This window comes from Podarcis raffonei, chromosome 2 (assembly GCF_027172205.1).
Source record: "Podarcis raffonei isolate rPodRaf1 chromosome 2, rPodRaf1.pri, whole genome shotgun sequence".
NCBI classification, from domain to species: Eukaryota; Metazoa; Chordata; class Lepidosauria; order Squamata; family Lacertidae; genus Podarcis; species Podarcis raffonei.
In genome coordinates this window covers 112,359,896-112,381,651 of record NC_070603.1, presented here as the reverse complement: position 1 = coordinate 112,381,651, position 21,756 = coordinate 112,359,896, and the positions used below count along the sequence as shown (strand labels likewise).

At 47.3% G+C, this 21,756-nt stretch overlaps 1 protein-coding gene across 1 annotated transcript in view; it reads right to left on the bottom strand.

Annotated features, from left to right (window-relative positions):
• Positions 1 to 1,850: 1,850 nt before the first annotated feature.
• DDAH2 (dimethylarginine dimethylaminohydrolase 2) overlaps positions 1,851 to 21,756 on the bottom strand; it is a 40,496-nt gene continuing 20,590 nt past the window's right edge. The window contains exons 2-7 of the mRNA XM_053379359.1: positions 20,633 to 20,941; positions 12,766 to 12,865; positions 9,277 to 9,350; positions 6,773 to 6,892; positions 5,171 to 5,314; positions 1,851 to 3,341 (exon numbers count right to left, since the gene is read on the bottom strand). Coding sequence (XP_053235334.1) covers positions 3,225 to 3,341; positions 5,171 to 5,314; positions 6,773 to 6,892; positions 9,277 to 9,350; positions 12,766 to 12,865; positions 20,633 to 20,938 — 861 coding nt within the window. The 5' untranslated portion in view covers positions 20,939 to 20,941 and the 3' untranslated portion in view covers positions 1,851 to 3,224. The remainder of the gene's footprint in view (positions 3,342 to 5,170; positions 5,315 to 6,772; positions 6,893 to 9,276; positions 9,351 to 12,765; positions 12,866 to 20,632; positions 20,942 to 21,756) is intronic.

Genomic DNA, 21,756 nt, shown 5'->3' with positions numbered 1-21,756 from the left:
CAATGCTTTCATTGCGGACACAATGGCTTGATGCATATTTTATAATTCCTCATAGTGATCCCATCTGATCACCACAATAGAGGGGAATCATAAGACATAAAATCCACACAGAAACGCATCATTGCTTGTTTTAACTTGCTTGTGGGAACAACTCAGAGACTGTGAAAGAAGGAAGGTTAACAACAGAAAGAATTAGATGAACCATCGGAAGTGACTATGAAAAGCAGTAGAAGTATGAGATGATCAGAACCCTCCAGACTTGAAGAATGGGAAGTCCTATTAAGAAATTTATAATTTGGCAGAATATTCGGATTGTTTGATATGTATATGTATAATCTGGAATATTTAATGTGATTTGATTGGATTGTTAAAGTGGAAAATTTAATAAAAATGATTAAAAAAAAAAAAAAGAACAGGCCCCAACTCCTTTCACTTGCCGAGGCCTCGCTCAAGATCGCTACCACAGAAATACACAATTTCTGGCAGGAATCTTTGAAAAGAGGAACTGAAATTACTGTTTTTCATTACTGTTATTGATCTTTTCCCTTCCAACAGCCATATCAAGCCGATGTACAGTGGTACCTCAGGTTAAGAACTTAATTCGTTACGGAGGTCCATTCTTAACCTGAAACTGTTCTTAACCTGAAGCACCACTTTACCTAATGGGGCCTCCAGCTGCCGTCGCGCGATTTCTGTTCTCATCCTGAAGCAAAGTTCTTAACCCGAGGTACTATTTCTGGGTTAGCAGAGTCTGTAACCTGAAGCATCTGTAACCCGAGGTACCACTGTACATTGAAGATGTACAACGCAGAAACAGCAGGGCTTTTTTCCCAGCCGGAACTCAATTCCGGCACCTCTCAGGTGGTCGCCATTGGCATTATAAGAGAACAAGGGAGAGTCGTTCATGGTGAATCCCGGCACCTCTTTTTCCTATAAAAATAGCAATATACACACACAGCTGAAACCATGCAACATGGACACTTGTGGTAAAGACCCAGTTATCTGACTTGGAAAGTGTGTCACAACAGAACTGTCTTTGGGTGTTTCCAGAAGCTGGGCACCTGTCATATCTCAACAGGAATGCTATTCCGCAGACCAAGGGCAACCAAATGGCTGTTAGCGGAAATAGGTTGCCAACCACATTGGTGCGTACACACACACACACGTGGATGGACCTATACAACACAAAGGGTTATTGTTATAGGGTCCAAAATTCAACATTGTTACAAGGTGACACCTGGAATAGGATGTGATTATCATCCCTCCCCCCCAAAGGATATTATTATTATTATTATTATTATTATTATTATTATTATTAAATTTATGTACTGCCCTATACCCGGAGGTCTCAGGGTGGTTCACAAAAAAAGATCACAATATCTAAAATAAAAATAAAAACAATAACCCAATAACACCCTCCCAAAAAGAGCCACATTTTAAAAGGGTGTTGGTCAGGTCAACCAAAGGCCTGGTTTAAAAAGAACGTTTTTGCCTGGTGGCTAAAGGTGTATAATGAAGGCGCCAGGCGGACTTCCCTGGGGAGAGCATTCCACAGATGGGGAGCCACTGCAGTGAAGGCCCCGTTCTCATGTTGCCACCCTCCGCACCTCTCGAGGAGGGGGCACATGAAGAAGGGCCTCAGAGGGTGATCTCAGGGACCCGATAGGTTCATATGGAAAGAGGCAGCCCTTGACGTATTGCGTTCCTGAGCCGTTAAAGACATTGCATTAATTGCATTAAGCCAGGACCTCCCCGTGTTGAAGGGGCTTAGTCCACACGCCTTACGCTCAGGAACCTAGCTTCCCCACCGCCCCGCAGCAAAAGCAAAAAAGACTCATCAAGACGGTGACTTGGTTCAATCTTTTTTTATTATTAATTGTGTAAATTGATTCCACAAGGGGTTAAAGAGGCAGTGAGTGAATCTAAAGTCCTACATCCGTCAATACGCCTAACTCCCCCCAACAGAGGGCGCTCCCTCTACAGTTTTCAAGAACATTCCTATGACCCCCACCCCACTCCTGCCCCCTAACTACGTTACACAAAACACATACAACAGCGCCGCTCGGAAGGAAGCAGAGACCCTCGCCAACTCGTTGTCTTAATCTAGCTGCTCCTCTGTGGCTGCCTTGCGGATATGCAGAGAGGTTATCTGTTGAGGGTGGCAGTGGGGGAAGCCATTGTTTTGAGTTTGGGGAGCGTGGGGGGTCTGATTCTGAACCCCCAGTCCCCAAACTGCAGCACCATAAGAGATGGATGTGGCAGGCCAAGCAGTCACAGAAGGAAAGTCATTCCAGAGGTCATTCCAGATCAGGGATGGTTGAACCTGTGGAACTTGTTGGACTCCAACTCCCATCAGTCCCTGCCAGCATGGCCAATAGTCAAGCATGATGGGAGATGTAGTCCAACAAAACTCATTCTAGTTATTGAATCTCATGGCAGGGCAAGTGCTTGACTCTAGGGACACCTTCCTATATCTGACACGAATCATCAGTTGTTGAGATTCAAAACTGAGCAGGAGACCCCATAGTCCCACAACCATCCATCGTAATGGAGTTGCCTGGTTCTGTAGCACTTGGATCACCTCAAACACTTTGAAAGCTACTTATGTCCCACCCGCCCATGTCTCCTGCTCAACAGTTCTTCCAACATGGTGGCTATGAAAGAGAAATGGCCACCATCTTGGGTCTAGTCCTCACAATGGACACATCCCTTAAGCACCTTCCAAGATGGCTGCCCACCAATGTTTCTCAGCACCCGGTTTCATAACACGTCCCCCTCAGCGATGAAGGGAGAGCAGTGCTGCTCTTTTTAACGGTCCATAATGGGCTAAGAAACTTGAGGGAACCTCACTAAGAAAAAAGCGATCATTGATTGAAGAGCTAGAACTTCAAGTTTCCCGCTGATGGCTTTTTCTTCAGCACTTGGAGCAAAGTTGAGCACCTATCTACTCTGGGGTAAAAAAAATGTATTCGTAAAGCGTACACTGTAGAAGACAGGAGATAAAAAGAGACTTGTGTGGCTCCGTGGAAGCGAAGATCCAATGTAAATAAAAGAGAGAAACTGCGAGATTTAAGGCCGGTCAAATTAGCGTGTTTGGAGGTGTCCTTGCCTCACAAGGAAGCTAAGGGGAGAGAAAGCGGGGTGCCTGCACAAAGGAACCAAGAGAAGGGGTTCCTCTCGAGGGAATGCAAGAACCTGCGTTGTATTGTGGGGTTCAATAGGCACTAGATCTCCAGCTTCTTGTTGATGAGAAGAGAGCAGGAACTGAGAGTCCCACCAAGTTTGGCCACCTCAGTGCAAGCCGCAGGGATGAGGGTGTAGTCCGGAAGCTTCTGGAAGGGCTGTGAGAGGAGGCAGAGAGAAACCGGTTAGACCTCTTCCCAAAGCAATCTCCACCCCTGCAGTGGCCAAGCCACACCTGAAGCTCGTGAAAAGGCAGGCGGTTTTGCGCGGGGAGACAGAGCACACAGAATGGCTGCAAAGCTTGCAAAAGGCCATGCTCAAAGGTCAACGCATGAGCCACCATTCTTTTGTGGCAGCCTCTGAGCTGGCCATTACGGCGTCTCAAATTCTGCCCCAAAATGAATTGACATAAATACTGTATTTTCCGCTCCATAAGACGCACTTTTTTCCTCCTAAAAAGTAAGGGGGGAAGTCTGTGCGTCTTATGGAGCGAATGTGTGGTCCCTGGAGCCAAACTGCCCAGGGGCGAAAAGCAGATTGTGCTTTCTTCTTGTTTAAAAAAGAGGAAAGGAGGTGTTGAAACAAAGCCGCTGAGCAGCTGATCAGCAAGCGGTCGGGAGGGAGATAAGGGACGCTAGCGATAAAGGAGGCTGCCTGGGAGGGGGTAGGTAAAAGCACATGGATCCTTGGGATTTTTGCATTGGGTCACCCCAAATTCACCATCAGATCACATAGCATGTCCATGGCTGCAGCCTGCACCAAAGAAAAATGCATCCACTGTTTCGTGGGGCCGCAATGGCACAAAAACGTGGTTACAAAGCATGGATCCACATGGATCCTCAGGATTTTTGCATTGGGCTATCCCAAACTCACCGTCAAATCACATATCATGTCTGTGGCCACAGCATGAACCACAAAAATCATACATCCACTGTTTCGTTCAGAATATTTTTTTTCTTGTTTTCCTCCTCTAAAAATTAGGTGCGTCTTAGGGTCAGGTGCGCCTTATGAAGCAAAAAATACAGTACATACAGTCGTACCTCGGCTCCCGAATGCCTTGGGAGTTGAATGTTCCAGCTCCCAAACGATCGAAAACCAGAAGTGAGTGTTCTGGTTTCTGAATGGTGGTTTTTTGGGTTGTTGTTTTTTGGAAGCCAAATGTCCTGTGCGGCTTCTGCTATTGTTTCCGGAGTGCCTGCGCAACTGGAAACCAATCAGAAGCCGTGCCTTGGTTTCCAAATGTTTCGGAATTTGAACGGACTCCCAGAACGGATTCCATTCGACTTCTGAGGTACAACTGTATTGCTTTAATTGTTATGCATTTTTTAACTGGCTAGGGTTTACGCTTTTAATACTTTGAGTTGGAATTGCTTTGTTGAGTATTTTAATTAGGCATGGATTTTAACCTTGCAAGCTACTTAGATGCCATTTTGACAAGTAAGTGGCACATTAAAGGTAAAGGGACCCCTGACCATTAGGTCCAGTCGTGGCAGACTCTGGGGTTGCAGCGCTCATCTCGCTTTATTGGCCGAGGGAGCTGGCGTATAGCTACCAGGTCATGTGGCCAGCATGACTAAGCCGCTTCTGGCAAACCAGAGCAGCACAAATGCCGTTTACCTTCCCACCAGAGCGGTACCTATTTATCTACTTGCGCTTTGAGGTGCTTTCGAACTGCTAGGTTGGCAGGAGCAGGGACCGAGCAATGGGAGCTCACCCCGTCGCGGGGATTCAAACCACGACCTTCTGATCGGCTAGTCCTAGCCTCTGTGGTTTAACCCACAGCGCCAACCGCGTCCCTAAGTGGCACATTATTATTATTATTATTATTATTATTATTATTATTATTATTATTATTCCTAGATGCAATCCTCCTCCTCTTCTTCTTCTTCTTCCTCCTCCTCCTCCTTGCAGCCTCCACACCTGGTCCAGGAATATAAACTCAACCCTTTATCCCCCACCCACCAGGTAAAGCACTCTTTCCCCTTACTTGTACGCTGTTAGGATATTCCTCAGCACTGCGATGCAGAAGCACACTGCTCTTCTGACCAAGCCGTGCATAGACGCAATTTGCAGCTGGGTCATCCGGCACCGTCAGTGTTTCATAGTGGTGATCGGTCAATTGTTCCATGGTCTTCAACAAAAAAGGGTAGTGGGAAGAGAAGGGAGAAGTTCATTAACAGAGGGATGGAGGAGTAGGCCTTCACATGAGCCCCAAGGCAACTGACCAACATCAAAACCAAGAAAGATAAGTTCTAAAAACACCACAGAGTAAAGACCCAAAGCAGAGACCTCTTCTGAAAGCGGAGACGTTTCTGAAGAAAACCAGAGGCATTCTTGTTGGGAATGGTGGGAGAGGATATTGATAAGAAGGACCAGAAATTGTTTTTATACGCAACAGCAGCGGCGAGGTTACTGCTGGCTCAGGTGTGGAAACAGCAACAATTGCCGACAGTAGAAGAGTGGCACTATAAGGTTATGGAATATGCAGAAATGGCCAAACTAACAGGGAAAAATTGACAACAGGGCAATGAAACATTTTAAAAAGAATGGGATAAATTTATGTCGTATAGAGACAGTATGGAATAGTGAAACCAGTAGAATGGAATTAAAACTCATAATGGGAAAATAAAAAGAAACTGTCTTAGACATTAATGACATGTGAACTAAAATGTAAAATATAATTAAGATAATCAACAGTATTTGTAAATGAATATGAACAACAAGATTTGTATACATAGAAAGATTTATTTGTATACAAACTTTGTGGATAAAGATGGAAGAAGAACAACAATATGTAAAATAGACAAAGACAATGTGAAAATTTTTAGATATAAAAAAGCCAGAAGAAGGAAAGAGGGAAGTCAGCTCTCAGGAACAAGTACAAATGTAAAATATAATGTAATATGTTTATGTATAGTAAAAACTAATAAAGGTCATCGGGTGGAGGGGAAAGCAGAGATCTCTTCTGCTAACCAGAAGAGCTGGTCACCCCAATAATGTGGTTTCAGGAAGAGCACAGATAGCAGGCACCAGTCACATCTCCACAGAACAGGGGCAGCTACGCAGAAGGCCCTGCTTCAACTTTCTGTGGGGTGCGGCTTCTGGTATTTGGGGGGTGTGAAGGAGCAAGTCTCATAAGGCATTCATAAGGGATAAAGGCTTTCTTGAAGAAGAGGACTTTGGATTTGATATCCCGCTTTATCACTACCCTGAGGAGTCTCAAAGCGGCTAACACTCTCCTTTCCCTCCCCCCCCGCCCACAACAAACACTCTGTGAGGTGAGTGGGGCTGAGAGACTTCAAATAAGTCTGTGACTGGCCCAAGGTCACCCAGCAGCTGCAGGTGGAGGAGCGGGGAATCAAACCCAGTTCACCAGATTACGAGTCCACCGCTCTTAACCACTGCACCACACTGGCTCTTGGAGTGGAGAGGAGGCGGACCCAAGTAGCCCACCTAATCCAGCATCCTATTCTCACAGTTGCCAATCAGATGCCCCAATGGGAAGCAGGAACTGAGCGTAACAGCGCTCTCCACTCCTGCCTTGCGGCTCTTTCTCGGGAGAGGCCCCCTGGGAGGTTGTGGACGTTACCTTCATGGCTTTCTTGGCCACGTCGCTGCTGCCAATGACAACCGTTTCAGAGCCAGCCATGCTGCAGAAGCTGCGGAGGTGCAACGTACCCGAGACAGGAACAGTCGACACTGCAAAATCCTGCACAGAGACATTCCGTAAGACTTCCAGAAGTCCATGCCACACAGTCGCAACCAAGAGCTCCACCCATTCTTTCCCCATACAGGACTGAAAAGGGCAGGGGTGAGAAACCAACGGGAGGCTCCACACAAGTTTCTAACAGGGAACTGCTGATGAGGTGATCTTTCCCCTGCAAGTAAAGCCCTAAATGACCTCAGTCTTGTATACCTGAAGGAGCGTCTCCACCCCCATCATTCTGCCGGACACTGAGGTCCAGCACTGAGGACCTTCTGGCGGTTCCCTCCCTGCGAGAAGCGAAGTTACAGGGAGCCAGGCAGAGGGCCTTCTCGGTAGTGGTGCCCGCCCTGTGGAACGCCCTCTCATTGGATGTCAAGGAGATACAACTATATAAAACTACTATACAACTTTAAGGAGACATCTGAAGGCAGCCCTGTATGGGGAAGCTGGTAATGTTTGATGCTTTATTATGTTATAGTAGTAATAATAATAATAATAATAATAATAATAATAATAATAATAATAATTTATACCCTGCCCATCTGGCTGGGTTTCCACCGCCACTCTGGGCAGCTTCCAACAGAATATTAAAATATAATAACCTATTAAACATTAAAAGCTTTCCTAAACAGGGCTGCCTTCAGATGTCTTCTAAAAGTCTGGTAGTTGTTCTTCTCTTTGACATCTGGTGGGAGGGCGTTCCACCATATATCTGATGGAAGCCACCCAGAGTGGCTGGGGCAACCCAGTCTGTACAAATATAACAATAAAATATATCAACAAACAACAACAACAACTCATTTGGGGCTTTCTTTTTATACCTGAGGATCACACATGGTGAGACTAATTATATGGCTGTGAGCTGCTGAAAAATATTTATATTTTGGTAGTCTCCCTTTCACAACATGGGGGAGCATGTTTTATACAAATGCACAGGCAAAGAGAAATTAGAAAGAAATGCAGCCCCCACCCCCAGCCCGTCCACCACCAGCCAATAGTTGCTTTTTCAGTGGGTTAAGGAAGAGTCCCAAGATGAGGACAAGGATATGGCCCACATTCTCTGGGTGTGGCTCTGATATGCGGGTCACATTGGGATGTGGAGCGAGGAAAAATAGCTGAGGAAGCAGTGGAAAGGTTAAGCAGTTGGGAGGAAAGAAGTCTCTGTTCATTTCTTGAATTGTTTTCAACGTGGGAGTTCTGAGTAGAAGTTGGCTCAGCAGTGGCCTTGAAAGACAAATTATCAATCTTCCCTTTAATGTGACACCACAGGAGACTACAGTGGAACCTTGGGTTGAGAACGTGATCCGTGCGGGTGGCACGTTCGCAACCCGCAGTGTCGTGTCTGTGCACGCGCAGGTCGCGATTTGGTGCTTGATTGTGATTTTATGTAAACTGTGTTATTTTTACTGTTGTTAGCTGCTCTGAGCCCGGCTTCAGCTGGGGAGGGTGGGATATAAATAAATAAATTATTATTATTATTATTATCATTATTATTATTATTATTAAGGGACGCGGGTGGCACTTTGGGTTAAACCACAGAGCCAAGGACTTGCCGATCAGAAGGTCAGCGGTTCAAATCCCTGCGACATGGTGAGCTCCTGTTGCTCAGTCCCTGCTCCTGCCCACCTAGCAGTTCAAAAGCACTTCAAAGTGCCAAGTAGATAAATAGGTACTGCTCCGGCGGGAAGGTAAACAGCGTTTCCATGCGCTGCTCTGGTTCACCAGAAGTGGATTAGTCATGCTGGCCACATGACCCGGAAGCTGTACGCGGCTCCCTTGGCCAATAAAGCGAGATGAGCGCCACTACCAGAGAGTTGGTCACGACTGAACCTAATGGTCAGTGGTCCCTTTACCTTTACTATTATTATTATTATTCTGCACATGCGCAAGCACCAAAACCCGGAAGTAACTCGTTCCAGTACTTCCGGGTTCGGCGCGGTGCGCAACCCGAAAATGCGTAACCTGAAGCGTCTGTAACCCGAGATACCACTGTACTGGTTATATTTCCGGGGCACTCCATCTATTCATGCGGAGCGTCGGGGGAGGGGGGCATCCAACAGATGAACTAAACATGTGCCAGCCTTGTGAATAAGGCCAGAAAAATGTTTACTTGTCTGCTAGGGGCTGGCAGAGGAGGGGCAGAAAGTTCCAGCCCTCCTGCAGCAGTCTGCTCAAGCAGTTGCCCAGAACTGCAGGCACTTGCCTGCAGGCAATATCCTTGTCCCCTATGGCTACCAGGCTACTGCTTAACTGCAAGGCTGCCGTACACCTTAGAACAGGGGTGGGGAGCAGAAGCAGAATAGCAACAACTGAATAGCTAGGAACCACAACTGTGCAGGTTTTGGGCAGGGAGGTAGCGAAGGTTTAGTTCCAAGATTCCAGCTCACCCTGAAAGCATCCGCAACCATCTCTGCTCCTCTGTGATTAGTCCACTTGGAAATGCCCACGAAGAACTCTCTACCTGTAAAAGGCATTAAGAAGATGGAGAATACTAGAACCGGCAATAAGTCAAAGGGCAAGCCATATTCCTGAGCGTTAGCTCTCCCCAGACCTGAATAACAATGCTGGTTTATCTCTTTCCAACTCAGATCTGACTACAACTGCTGCCTTAAAGCTACAATCATGGAAGGTATGTGGAGAGGGCAACAGCAGCAGCAAGGTTATTGCTGGCTCAGGTGTGGAAACAGCAAAAATTGCCTACAATAGAAGAGTGGCAGTACAAGGTTATGGAATATGCAGAAAAAGCCAAACTAACAGCAAAAATTCGACATCAGGGTGACGAAACGTATAAAAAAGAATGGGGAAAATTTATGTTATATATAGAGAAGACAATGTGAAATAGGGAAACAGTAGAACTAAAATAAACCTCGTAACAGAGAAACACAAGAAATTTATTGGATAATAATATCAAAATGAATTAAAAATGTATATTAGGACTATTGTTGAACAATATTTGTAAATGAATATAGACAGACAACAAGAATTGTATATACAGAAAGATTTATTTGTTTACAGACATTTTAGGGAAAAAATTGAAGAACAATTATATATAAAATGGACAAAGACAATGCGAAAAGTTAAAGATGACATAAAAAAGCCGGAAGGAGGGAAGTCAGCTCGGGAGAGTAAGAACAAATATGAAACATAATGTATGTGTATGTATAGCATGTGTCAGGGAACTGACATCGGAGCGAGAGGCGAAGGGGAGGCTCCCAGATGATGCTGGCGAAGGACCCAGCACCAGGGGGAGAAGCAGCTCAGTAGAGGGGGAAGGAAATCAGCGCAACACCAGGGATAAAGGGGGGCAGATGGGGGAATCGGAGAGAGGGCTCCAGGACTCTTGGAGACTGGGAGTCAAACAGCTTTTATGTTGGTTTAAGAAACGCCCACTGACGGATTCTGCTAGTGACTGAGGCAGCCACGATGAGAAGGGCTGTGCAGTCAGAAAGGTTTAACAAGGCTATTTAGCCTAGAGAGGCGGCAGTTTACGCACGAGCAACTCATACCCATTACAGCATGTAACTAAAAATTCAATAAAGATCATCATCATCAAAAAAAAAAAAGGGGGAATGTATGTGGAGAGGAGAAAGGGCTTCATTTGCACCAGGCTTCTGCCTAAAATGCATTTACAAATAGCAAGAGGCAGTCCTGGAACATGCAGATCCGTACTGGCGAGAGTGCCTCTGAGTATGCATTAAGTGCAGCTCCCTCTCTCCTTCAATGCCCACCTGCAGACATCTGGGATTGGAGGGCAAAGGGTTTTCAGGTCGGTGTCTATGACTTCCAGGCAGCTTTGTGTGTGTGTGTGTGTGTGTGTGTGTGTGTGTGTGTGTGTGTGTTATTAGAAAGCCACTTCCGACCTCGGGAGGAGGTGGTGTTGCGAGCTCCTGCTCCCAGCCCCGCGTGAACAGGGGAATCCTCTAGCGCGTCATCCCCCTGGCGAGCCAATCGGCTGGCTCAGAGGGTGTGGCTTGCCGCATTTAAGGCTAGCGCGGCAGAGGAGCTTCCTCTTTTGCTGCCGATCAGCTGGGAATTTCCCACCCACCCTTTAGGTTCCTCCTTTGACCTTGCTATGGACTTCGGTTAAGGTCGCCGTTAAGGGGCCTGGTAGGAATTTTTCCACTTGGCAAATTGGCACCGGCCATTTGGTTTTTTTCGCCTACCTCGTAGCAAATCGTCCAAGGTTTGGCAGTTAGGCATTGGTCGGGGTATTGTTATGTAGATGAATGGGGGGGAAGAGCGCCATCACCTCCCCTGGTTAGTGAAGGGTAGTCCGGTAAAGGACTCCGGGGGGCGTGGCTCCATCCAAAGCCTATGGAGGTCAGGGCCCACGTCACGCTCCCGAGCGGTGACCCCCAGGGAGTGCCTAGTTCAGGGGTCTGCAACCTTTAAGACAAAAAGAGCCACTTGGCCCCGTTTCCGAAGAAAAAAAAACTGGGAGCCGCAAAAATCGTCATTATAAAAATAACTTTTTTGTCACTTTTTTATTATTTCTTTGTTTGACCCCTCAGAATTACTCCTCCTCATAGAAATAAACGTTAAATTAACAAGTTACCTTTTTTTGCGTGTGTGTTCTTCACTCCCCTTCAAAACAGGGACCAGCGTACATGCCCCCTTTCAATGTAGCAGGCGGGCGGGCAGGTGACGTCGGGACGATGCGTGACTAACGCACGCACCGCCCCCATGCGACGTCACAGCCAGTACAGCGCCCGCCACAGTGGGGAGTGTCGGGACGCACAATGCGCCTCCTCCCCTCGCTAGTATCCGCCCCGGAGCCGCGGCAAAGGTGTAAAAGAGCCACATGCGGCTCCGGAGCCGCGGGTTGCAGACCCCTGGCCTAGTTGATGTGCATCAGCAGGGCTCCCCCCTGTTGGTGTTAACCCTTCCCGGCCTCTCAGTCAGACAGTCTGAAGCCGGATAGTTGATTAGGACCAATGCCTAAGCCAATACCGCTCATCACCTGTAATCAATAAAGTTGTGGCCAATTTTAGCCATTAACCTAAATTATGGTGTCCTGTGTCTTTATTTCTACTAGTGGGAGGCGGGAACTCGCCACGCAACAGAAACTAACCAGCCACCAGGGGTGGGGGGAAACCCTCCACAGAATCTCATCAAGTTCTCCACCGCTCTCAGTGCTACCATCTTCATTTACATGGCACTTCCACTATGAAAAGTGGTTTTGAAGGCTTAGTCACCCTTTTGTTGTTGTTTAGTCGTTTAGTCGTGTCCGACTCTTCGTGACCCCATGGACCAGAGCACGCCAGGCACCTCTGTCCTCCACTACCTCCCGCAGTTTGGTCAAATTCATGCTGGTAACCTCGAAAACACTATCCAACCATCTCATCCTCTGTCGTCCCCTTCTCCTTGTGCCCTCCATCTTTCCCAGCATCAGTGTCTTCTCCAGGGAGTCTTCTCTTCTCATGAGGTGGCCAAAGTACTGGAGCCTCAGCTTCAGGATCTGTCCTTCCAGTGAGCACTCAGGGCTGATTTCCTTAAGAATGCATAGGTTTGATCTTCTTTCAGTCCATGGGACTCTCAAGAGTCTCCTCCAACACCATAATTCAAAAGCATCAATTCTTCGGCGATCAGCCTTCTTTATGGTCCAGCTCTCACTTCCACACATCACTACTGGGAAAACCATGGCTTTAACTATACGGACCTTTGTTGGCAAGGTGACGTCTCTACTTCTCAAGATGCTGTCTAGGCCTGTCATTGCCCTTCTCCCTTACCGCAGAACAAAGAAACGAAAACCCCGTGGTGCACTTACAAATTCCCATTTTGTCAGGTTAACCCAAATGCAAAGTTCCCTCCATCTTCTGGACCTCCCCGCTCCTGAGATAAGGGCCACCGTCCTCGGTGACAGAGGAGTCATTTACCTGTGAACAGGACATCGCTCCCATCCAAGGTGGCTCCTTCATCTGTAACCTCCACCACGCGCAGTTTGAGCTCCTCCAAGACCTTCTTGACGCTGCTGATCTGGGAAAGCAGCAGGGATAGAGGGAGAGATCAGACATTTTCTAGCGCATCCCCTTTCCTTAACACCTCTTCATGCAACTCTCAACCCAGGCTCGGCCCAGTATATCTGAAGGAGCGTCTCCACCCCCATCGTTCAGCCCGGACACTGAGGTCCTCCTCCGAGGGCCTTCTGGCAGTTCCCTCCCTGTGAGAAGCGAAGTTACAGGGAAGCAGGCAGAGGGCCTTCTCGGTAGTGGCACCTACCCTGTGGAACGCCCTCCCATCAGATGTCAAGGAAATAAACAACTACAGTGGTACCTCGGGTTAAGAACTTAATTCGTTCTGGAGGTCCGTTCTTAACCTGAAACTGTTCTTAACCTGAGGTACCACTTTAGCTAATGGGGTCTCATGCTGCCGCCACGCCACCGCCACACTATTTCTGTTCTCATCTTGAAGCAAAGTTATTAACCCGAGGTACTATTTCCGGGTTAGCAGAGTCTGTAACCTGAAGCGTCTGTAACCCAAGGTACCACTGTATCTGACTTTTAGGAGACATCTGAAGGCAGCCCTATTTAGGGAAGATTTTAATATTTGATGTTATATTGTGCTTTTAATTCTGTTGGGAGCAGCCCAGCATGGCTGGGGAAACCCGGCCAGATGGGCGGGGTATAAGTAATTAATTTATTATTATTATTATTATTATTATTATTATTATTGGCTCCCATCAAACGTTGCCGTATCACTGACAGACAGGCCCCAGGGGCCACAAAATGGACGCTATATGCAAGCCTCCATAAACAACTCCCCACAGTGGCCTGCCTCAAGATCTCCCTGTTTGGCGGCTCCCCAAATTGCTTTACTCCACGCCTGCCCAACAACAGGAATCGGCCACATGTGGAAAAGTGAATTAAAGCAAAACTAAAATGGCCTCAGCTCGGAAGGCGCTTCATATAGAGTCACGCTGAAAACAAACAAGAAAAAGTGAGGAAAACAAAATCCTGTTGCCACGAAACCCCATCAACTCTAGTTGTTGCATGTGGTAGACCTGTAAAAGGGTAAAAGACTGTTGGGAAATAATCTATAACGAATTGGGGCAGGGGGAATGTTTAAAAGTACTTTTGCAAAAAAAACCAGAGTCCTTTTCGTTGGGGATAATTCAGACGGAAATTCCCAGGTGTCGAAAAAAGGTTATTTATGTATGCCACTGCTGCGGCCCGTGTTTTGTGAGCCCCAAAATGGAAAACGAGCGAGGTCCCAGCTAAAGAAGAATGGCAACTTAAACTGACGGAATATGCACAGCTTGCGGACCTAACATATAGAGCAGGGGTAGGCAACTTAAGGCCCGGGGTCCGGATGCAGCCCAATCGCCTTCTCAATCTGGCCCATTGACGGTCCGGGAATCAACCTGTTTTTACATGGGTAGAATGTGTCCTTTTATTTAAAATGTAACTCTGGGTTATTTCTGGGGCATAGGAATTCATTCATTACCCCCTCCACCCAAAAAATATAGTCTGGCCCCCCACATGGTCTGAGGGACGGTGGACCAGCCCACGGTTGAAAAAGGTTGCTGACCCCTGATATAGAATAAGAGAATAAGGAGGACATACGTTCAAAGAAGATTGGAAAATGTTTATTGCATATACAGTGGTACCTTGGGTTAAGCACTTAATTCGTTCCGGAGGTCCATTCTTAACCTGAAACTGTTCTTAACCTGAAGCACCACTTTAGCTAATGGGGCCTCCTGCTGCCGCCGCGCCGCTGGAGCACGATTTCTGTTCTCATCCTGAAGCAAAGTTCTTAACCCGAGGTACTATTTTTCCAGGTTAGCAGAGTCTGTAACCTGAAGCGTCTGGAACCTGAAGTGTATGTAACCCGAGGTACCACTGTATAGGGGGAAATTGTGTACACTTGAAAATGCTGGCAGCATTAAGATAAATTCAACAGCGTAAGTAGGTTTTGAGGGATGTAATAATGGAACACTGAATGGTTTCATTTATGTAAAATATGCAGGGATTTATGGCATGCAGAATGAACCATGGAAAGAGAAGAAAGGAAGTCACTGACATTTTAAGGTTGTTTAAATGAATATTCTAAATTGTAAAACAGGAAATTTAATAAAAATTACACACACACACACACACACACACACACACGGCTGTTGCAGCTCTCTTTGAGGAAGCCATATGCAATCAGTTTGCATCCTAGCATTGAAAGGGACTTGGAGGGTCATCTAGCTCAACCCCGCAGGCAGTCCAACGTCAGGCAATTGATGCTGCCTGAGCAGGCAAAGTCAGCAAGTAGAGATGGGGTGGGGGAACCACAGAACCCAAATGCGGCCTTACGGCCTCCTCTCTCTGCCCCTTAGGACAACCATCTCCCTACAAGCCCCACTCCACATCCTCTTCCAGTAAAATTGGGTGGGGGGCTGGTTAGAATCTTTGCAATGTGATTGAAATATACTTGCAGCCGAGAGTGGTTTTCATGCTCTTTATTCAGCTCAGAATGGTGAGGAGGAAAGGAAGTTCCCCCAGAATGTCTGCTTTATATACATTATTTACACAATGGGCCCCACGTGATTGGCTAATTCCGGGATTCACCTGTAGGCCAATCAGGTTGCGGATTCACTTCCACCTGGAGCTGGATTGGGTGGCTCCTGTGGACCAGTCAGACTGCTGCATTCTGAATCCTCTTGTTCTAGGACCAATCAGACTGCTGCCTTTTGGATCCTATTCAACTCAGTACCGGATGAAGGATGGAAAGGGGAGAGCGCAGATGTGTGTAGAACCACAGGCTTCTGAACATCTGGAACGTAGCCAGCTGCACGACGTAAATTTCGCATCCATGGCTTGGCCTGCTTTTGCCTCTCACCCTCCTCACCGCTGGCAGGAGACCTCCAGAAACTGACCCATCCTAGGGCTGGAAAAGTTTTCCCCAAGCTAGAGCAGTTGCCAAACAGCTTCTTTAAAAAGGTAAAAGGACACAGAAGGGTTCTGATTTCCTCGGCTTCTCCTTTTCCTTTTCCAAGATGGTGTGGGAGATGGCCTGGAAATATTTCCTGAGGATGGGAGTCCTCCTCGCTATATACTGTATTTTTTTGCTCTATAAGACTCACTTTTTCCCTCCTAAAAAGTAAGGGGAAATGTGTGTGCGTCTTATGGAGCTATCCCAGAAGCCAGAACAGCAAGAGGGATTGCTGCTTTCACTGCGCAGCGATCCCTCTTGCTGTTCTGGCTTCTGAGATTCAGAATATATTTTTTTCTTGTTTTCCTCCTCCAAAAACTAGGTGCGTCTTGTGGTCTGGTGCGTCTTATAGAGCGAAAAATACGGTAAGCACACAATTCTGCATAGAATTCCAGACAGGCAAATATTCTCAGGACAAGAATTGCCAGAAAGCCCAAACTGTGATCTGGAGCACTGGTTTATAGCAGAGTTTAATTCAAGCCCTGGTTATATAAGGGGGGGGGGCTCAGAGGGCCAGAAGGGCCTCCAGAAAATCAGCATGACCTTTTGTTTCATTTTCATTCCACAGACCCTTCTGGGCCAGGCTTATTTCACAGATGATTCACAGGCCTCTCTCTCACACACAGACCAAGATTTCAATTTAATTACCGTATTTTTCACTCTATAAGACGCATGAGACCACAAGACGCACCTAGTTTTTGGAGGAGGAAAACAAGAAAAATAATATTCTGAATCTCAGAAGCCAGAACAGCAAGAGGGATCGCTGCGCAGTGAAAGCAGCAATCCCTCTTGCTGTTCTGGCTTCTGGGATAGCCGCGCAGCGTGCATTTGCTCCATAAGACGCACATACATTTCCCCTTACTTTTTAAGAGGGAAAAAGTGAGTCTTATGGAACAAAAAATACGGTAATTGAAGTCAACAACGGGATGTACTATCGGGTTTTGACCACAGCAAAGATTTCCCTTTCATCAAATTATGAGTTTTTGCTTTGGACTTCCTCCTATTTTACACAGTCTTATAACCTCAGGATACTTCCTCATTCTCGTTTCTTAGCTCGACAGTCTATTTACATTTTTTCACCCTCTGTGCCATAGTTCACATATTACTGGTAGATATTAAAAAAGAGAGAACAAAGGGAATTAATAGAAGGATGTGTGCTTTTTATAAAAACTGCAGGGCGAGCCCTTAAATAACGTTGCTTTATTCTCTTTGATGTTTTAAGCTATGAATGTTTTTGATCATTTTAAGTCACTTTGAGACATTTTATTGAGTGTGACAAATAAATGAGAAATAATAATAATAATAATAAAAACTTCAGAAACAAAGGGTTAACCATCAGCACCCCAGAATGAGGGCTGCTTAATGCAAAAAGTTGCATGTTCTGTGAGGAATAATATTAGAAATATTGCAAAAATGGAGGAGGAGACGTGATATGTTAAGAATGTAAAGGCAATATTAAGTTAGGAAATGCGCAAGAAGTGATTAAGACGGAGGATTATCAGAGGTGCTGATGGAAGTCCAATAAGAATGTATTTGTGATAAATTGTGCAGTATGTTTTATAATTTTGTATGTTAAAAACCAATAAAAATATTTTTTTAAAAAAGTTGCATCTTACACAGATATGCAATGACTGTCCTAGATGCTTTAGCTGAGATTCCTGCATTGCAGAGGGTTAGGCTAGATGACCCTTGGGGTGCCTTTGCAACTCTACAATTCTATGATTCTATGTGTGATGGCCTGGGACTCAGGCTTGGACTTGGAACCAGAGGAGTCTTAGTCTGCACTGGATCCTTTGCCTCAGGCATCATCTGAACCAAGTCTGGGGCCTGGTCCTGAAGAGTCCCAGTCTGCACAGGTGCCCCTGCAACAAACACCAGCTGGGCCGAGTCAGGGACTGAGCCTGCCCTGGCTCCAGATGCGGGGATTACCTCGTTGCCTTCAGCTGGGCCATCACTTATAGCTGCTCCACTACCAGTTTGGTCAGGGGAGGCTGAGGCGGCCCCTGGGTCTAGTAACCCACCGACGTCTCCCCAGCTGCAGAGACTAAGGTCTGAGGGAAGGAGAGACCTGAGTAGTCGCAGGAGGAGTGCTCGCCTTTGGGTGAAACAGGGAGGTGAGTCGCTGGGGGATTGAGACCGGCCACTACCCCTACAAAGATAAAAGGCTGTCGGTCCCCGCCCCAGGTTGCAGGAGCAACATTGCTGTATGCCAGATCCTGCCTGAGATCCTGTACGGGTCCTTGCCTGGTGTTCTGCCTTGGCCCCTGTCGGACTGACTCCTAGTGAAAGCTTTGAAATCTGGACCGGACCTGGACTGCGTTTCACGGGTTACCCAGGGGGCCCAGCACACTTTGACTGCATGTGTGTCTATTTTGCCAGGTTTACACAGGATCCCACTGCTTTAAGATGTACCCTTTGTACAAAGGAGGTGACCAAAACACTACACTTAGAACAAACTCAAACAAATACTAAGCATAGGAAAAGCCCACCAAAATCTATCTCCTCAAGTACCCCAGGAGCTGGCCTCTAAAACTTTGTGCGACCCCTGAGCTGGAAGCACACATAAAACATCAACTGGGCTCCCCAGCATTACGTCTACCAACATGAACCTCCTTCTTTATGTACAAAAAGTAAAAGGCACATGTTAGGTGCCGTCCCTACCATTAGGCAGAGGGAGGTGGCTAAGTGTTGGTGTTGACCTTTAAAGCCCTAAACGGCCTAGGTCCAGTATACCTGAAGGAGCGTCTCCACTCCCATCGTTCAGCCCGGACAATGAGGTCCAGCGGTGAGGGCCTTCTGGCGGTTCCCTCACTGCAAGAAGCCAAGTTACAGGGAAGCAGGCAGAGGGCCTTCTCGGTAGTGGCGCCTGCCCTGTGGAACGCCCTCCCACCAGATGTGAAAGACAAAAACAACTAACAGACTTTTAGAAGACATCTGAAGGCAGCCCTGCTTAGGGAAGCTTTTAATGTTTAATAAACTATTGTATTTTAATATTCTGTTGGAAGCCACCCAGAGTGGCTGGGGAAGCCCAGCCAGATGGGTGGGGTATAAATAATATATTATTATTATTAACTCTGGCAGCTGGTTTGGGGTGTCATGAAAGGGTAAATATCATTTTTTTTTATTGCATTTTGACTCCCAGAGGTGCTTACAGGGCTCCCTGACTACTTTGCGCCTTGATTTGATGGACAGGGCATGAGGGGAGAGAGGGAGAAAGAAGGGAAGCCATTTGCTAAATTGCCTCAGGCAGCGAAATGTCTTGGGCCAAGCCAACACTGTGTCAACATGATAATGTGTGTACAGAGTGGTCAGCCAACTGGATCTCTTGTGGTGCCTTTGCTTCGATAATTTCCAACTTGCACAAGAGCCTTTTTTAAGCTTGCTCCAAGGGAAACTCAGTACTTTTCACGTTCCTTTTATTTAAGCTGCGGAAAGGCGTTCTGGAAGTGCTCTGAAGCCCTTTTCAAAGGGTTTCAAAAGGCCAACTCCATTCCACTGAGGGGTGGAGAAGGCCTTCCATGCATGCTCAGAGACACCACAAATGAGTTGCTAGGAAGTTGTTGTTGTTTTTAAAAAAACAGAAACAAAATAAAGATGGCAGCATATGGCACAGAAGCAACAGTTAGACAGGGAGTTCATGGGTGAAGGTGCCGCAAAACACTTATATTTATTTTAACTAAAAGCATAAGAAGAAAAACACAAGAGAGAGAGAGAGAGAATGAATCAACTTCTGTCTGGCAGTAATTAGCAGGCAAGAAAATGTGGACCCTTTAAGAGGTGCCAAATATTCTCCAGGGCTTGGGTAGAGTGTGTATGGACACACAATTCTATATTCAGCACACTGCACTGGAGTAGGGAGGTGGGTCATGAGAATGGCGGATGGCAGAGCGGGTGGGAATGAGGCAGGATGCCAACTGCTGAGGCAACCGGCCAGGCGGCTTGCCTCAGCGCTCTGGGGACACGGGTGGGATTAGTCCCAGAGGTTCCTACAGAGGAACAGATGGGACCTGCGATTGACAGGGTTTAACTAACAGCTAGCTGCCGACCGGCTGCTCTCCCCCGCCCCCACCCTTTCGAAGGCAGCAAATCCACTAGGACGGGACTGGAACCTTAAGAGGGCAATGCTGTGCATGTTTACTCAAGAGCAAGACTCGCCCACAGATGAGGCTGGCAAATGTATTTAAGGCAGCCGTTTGCCGCCTCACGGAAGCATGCTATGACAAACTTTGAGAACGCTCCTGACTTATCCCCGTGACCTTGTCACACCCTCAATAATGGCCCGTTAAAATTTTAAAAAGAAATAAAAACCAACCGTAGCAATCTGGCACAAGGACTGGGCTTATACTCGGGCTTCAAAGGCCTAAAGGTTAGTGCAGTCATACCTCAGGTTACAGACGTTTCAGGTTGCGGTTTTTTCGGGTTACGGACCACCGAAACCCGGAAGTACTGGAATGGGTTACTTCCGGGTTTCGGCAGTCGCACATGCGCCGAAGCACTAAATCATGCTTTGCGCATGCGCAGAAGCACCAAATTACAACCTGTGCATGCACAGACACGGGTTGCGAACGCTGCGGGTTGCGAATGTGCATCCCGCACGGATCACGTTCGCAACCCGAGCGTCCACTGTAAATGCTCACTGCCAAGTTAGTAAATAGCCATTTCCTAGGGTGCTTCAAAACTGCCTCCGGGCAACCAGGCGAGGACATTTTGGGGGGAATGGGAGAAAAATAGCTCCCAGCAAATAAAAAGCGGAGATCGCAAGACGACTGGCAACCCTGGCAGGTTTATTTGCAAGGTGATTCAACACAAACAAAATGAACAGCTTACCTCGTCCCGCCGCGATGGCACCCATGGCCGCGTGAGCAACGCGGTGTCTCCCTGTATGACGGCCAGGTCCCCCACCAGCGTGGAGCAGGGGAGGCCCTCGTCCGCAGCCAGCTCAATGACCTGCAGCCCTAGCTTCTGGCGCAAGATGCCGGTGTAGACGCCGTACTGCCGATGGGCCTTGGCCAGGTCCACAGGCTCAGCCCCGCCATCAGACGCGTCTGCCGCTGTCTCTGCCGTGCCGAAGGAGGAAGGGATGCAGCGGACAATGGCGTGCGTATACTTGCCAAAGGAGGAGACGCTGGCCATGGTCTGGAAGAGAGGAACAGAGGGATGAACCGTTGAGCTGGCTGGCAAGCTGCTCCTCTCGCTCAAGTCTGAGGGGCAAGACAATGAATTGCCCTGGTCAGCTGTTGAGAACGAGGGAGAACCACTTCAGGCCCAGAAGAAACAGAGCTTGGATTTTTGTTGTTGCATGCATATCGTTCCTCACTGAATCTCCACAACAACCCTGTTAAAACTGAGAGGCAGTGACTGGCCCAGGGTCACTCAGTGAGCTTTCTGGCCCAGTGGGGAATCGAACCTTGGTCTCCCAAGTCCTAGTCCAACACACGAACCACTGAACTGAGAGTCAGCATGACAGGAAACCAGGAAGTTCTGGGTTCAAATACCTGCTCGGTCACGAAGCTCACCAAACCTGTCATGCTGTCTCGGGCCTACCCACCTCATAGGGGTGTTGCAATGATAAAGGGGGATCTCTCCATGCCCTGAGCTTTCTTAGGGAAGGAGCAAGGTATATAGCCAGCTCTGCATGACTCAAACACCCCTGTCATTCTAGAACGAGTGGTTGGGTCCAGTTAACAGTATTTCCCAGGAAATGTTAGGATACCATTTCTGAAGGCGTAAGATGGCCGCCAAACAGGCGCCAGCATGTGCCATGGCGGTGGGGGGGGGCAAAGGTTGGAAGTAGGGTTGGGCAAGATCAGCTTTTCAACGTCGCTATGTATCGCCAGCCAAACACCGTGATATAATAATAATAATAATAATAATAATAATAATAATAATAATAATTCATTATTTATACCCCGCCCATCTGGCTGGGTTTCCCCAGCCACTCTGGGCGGCTT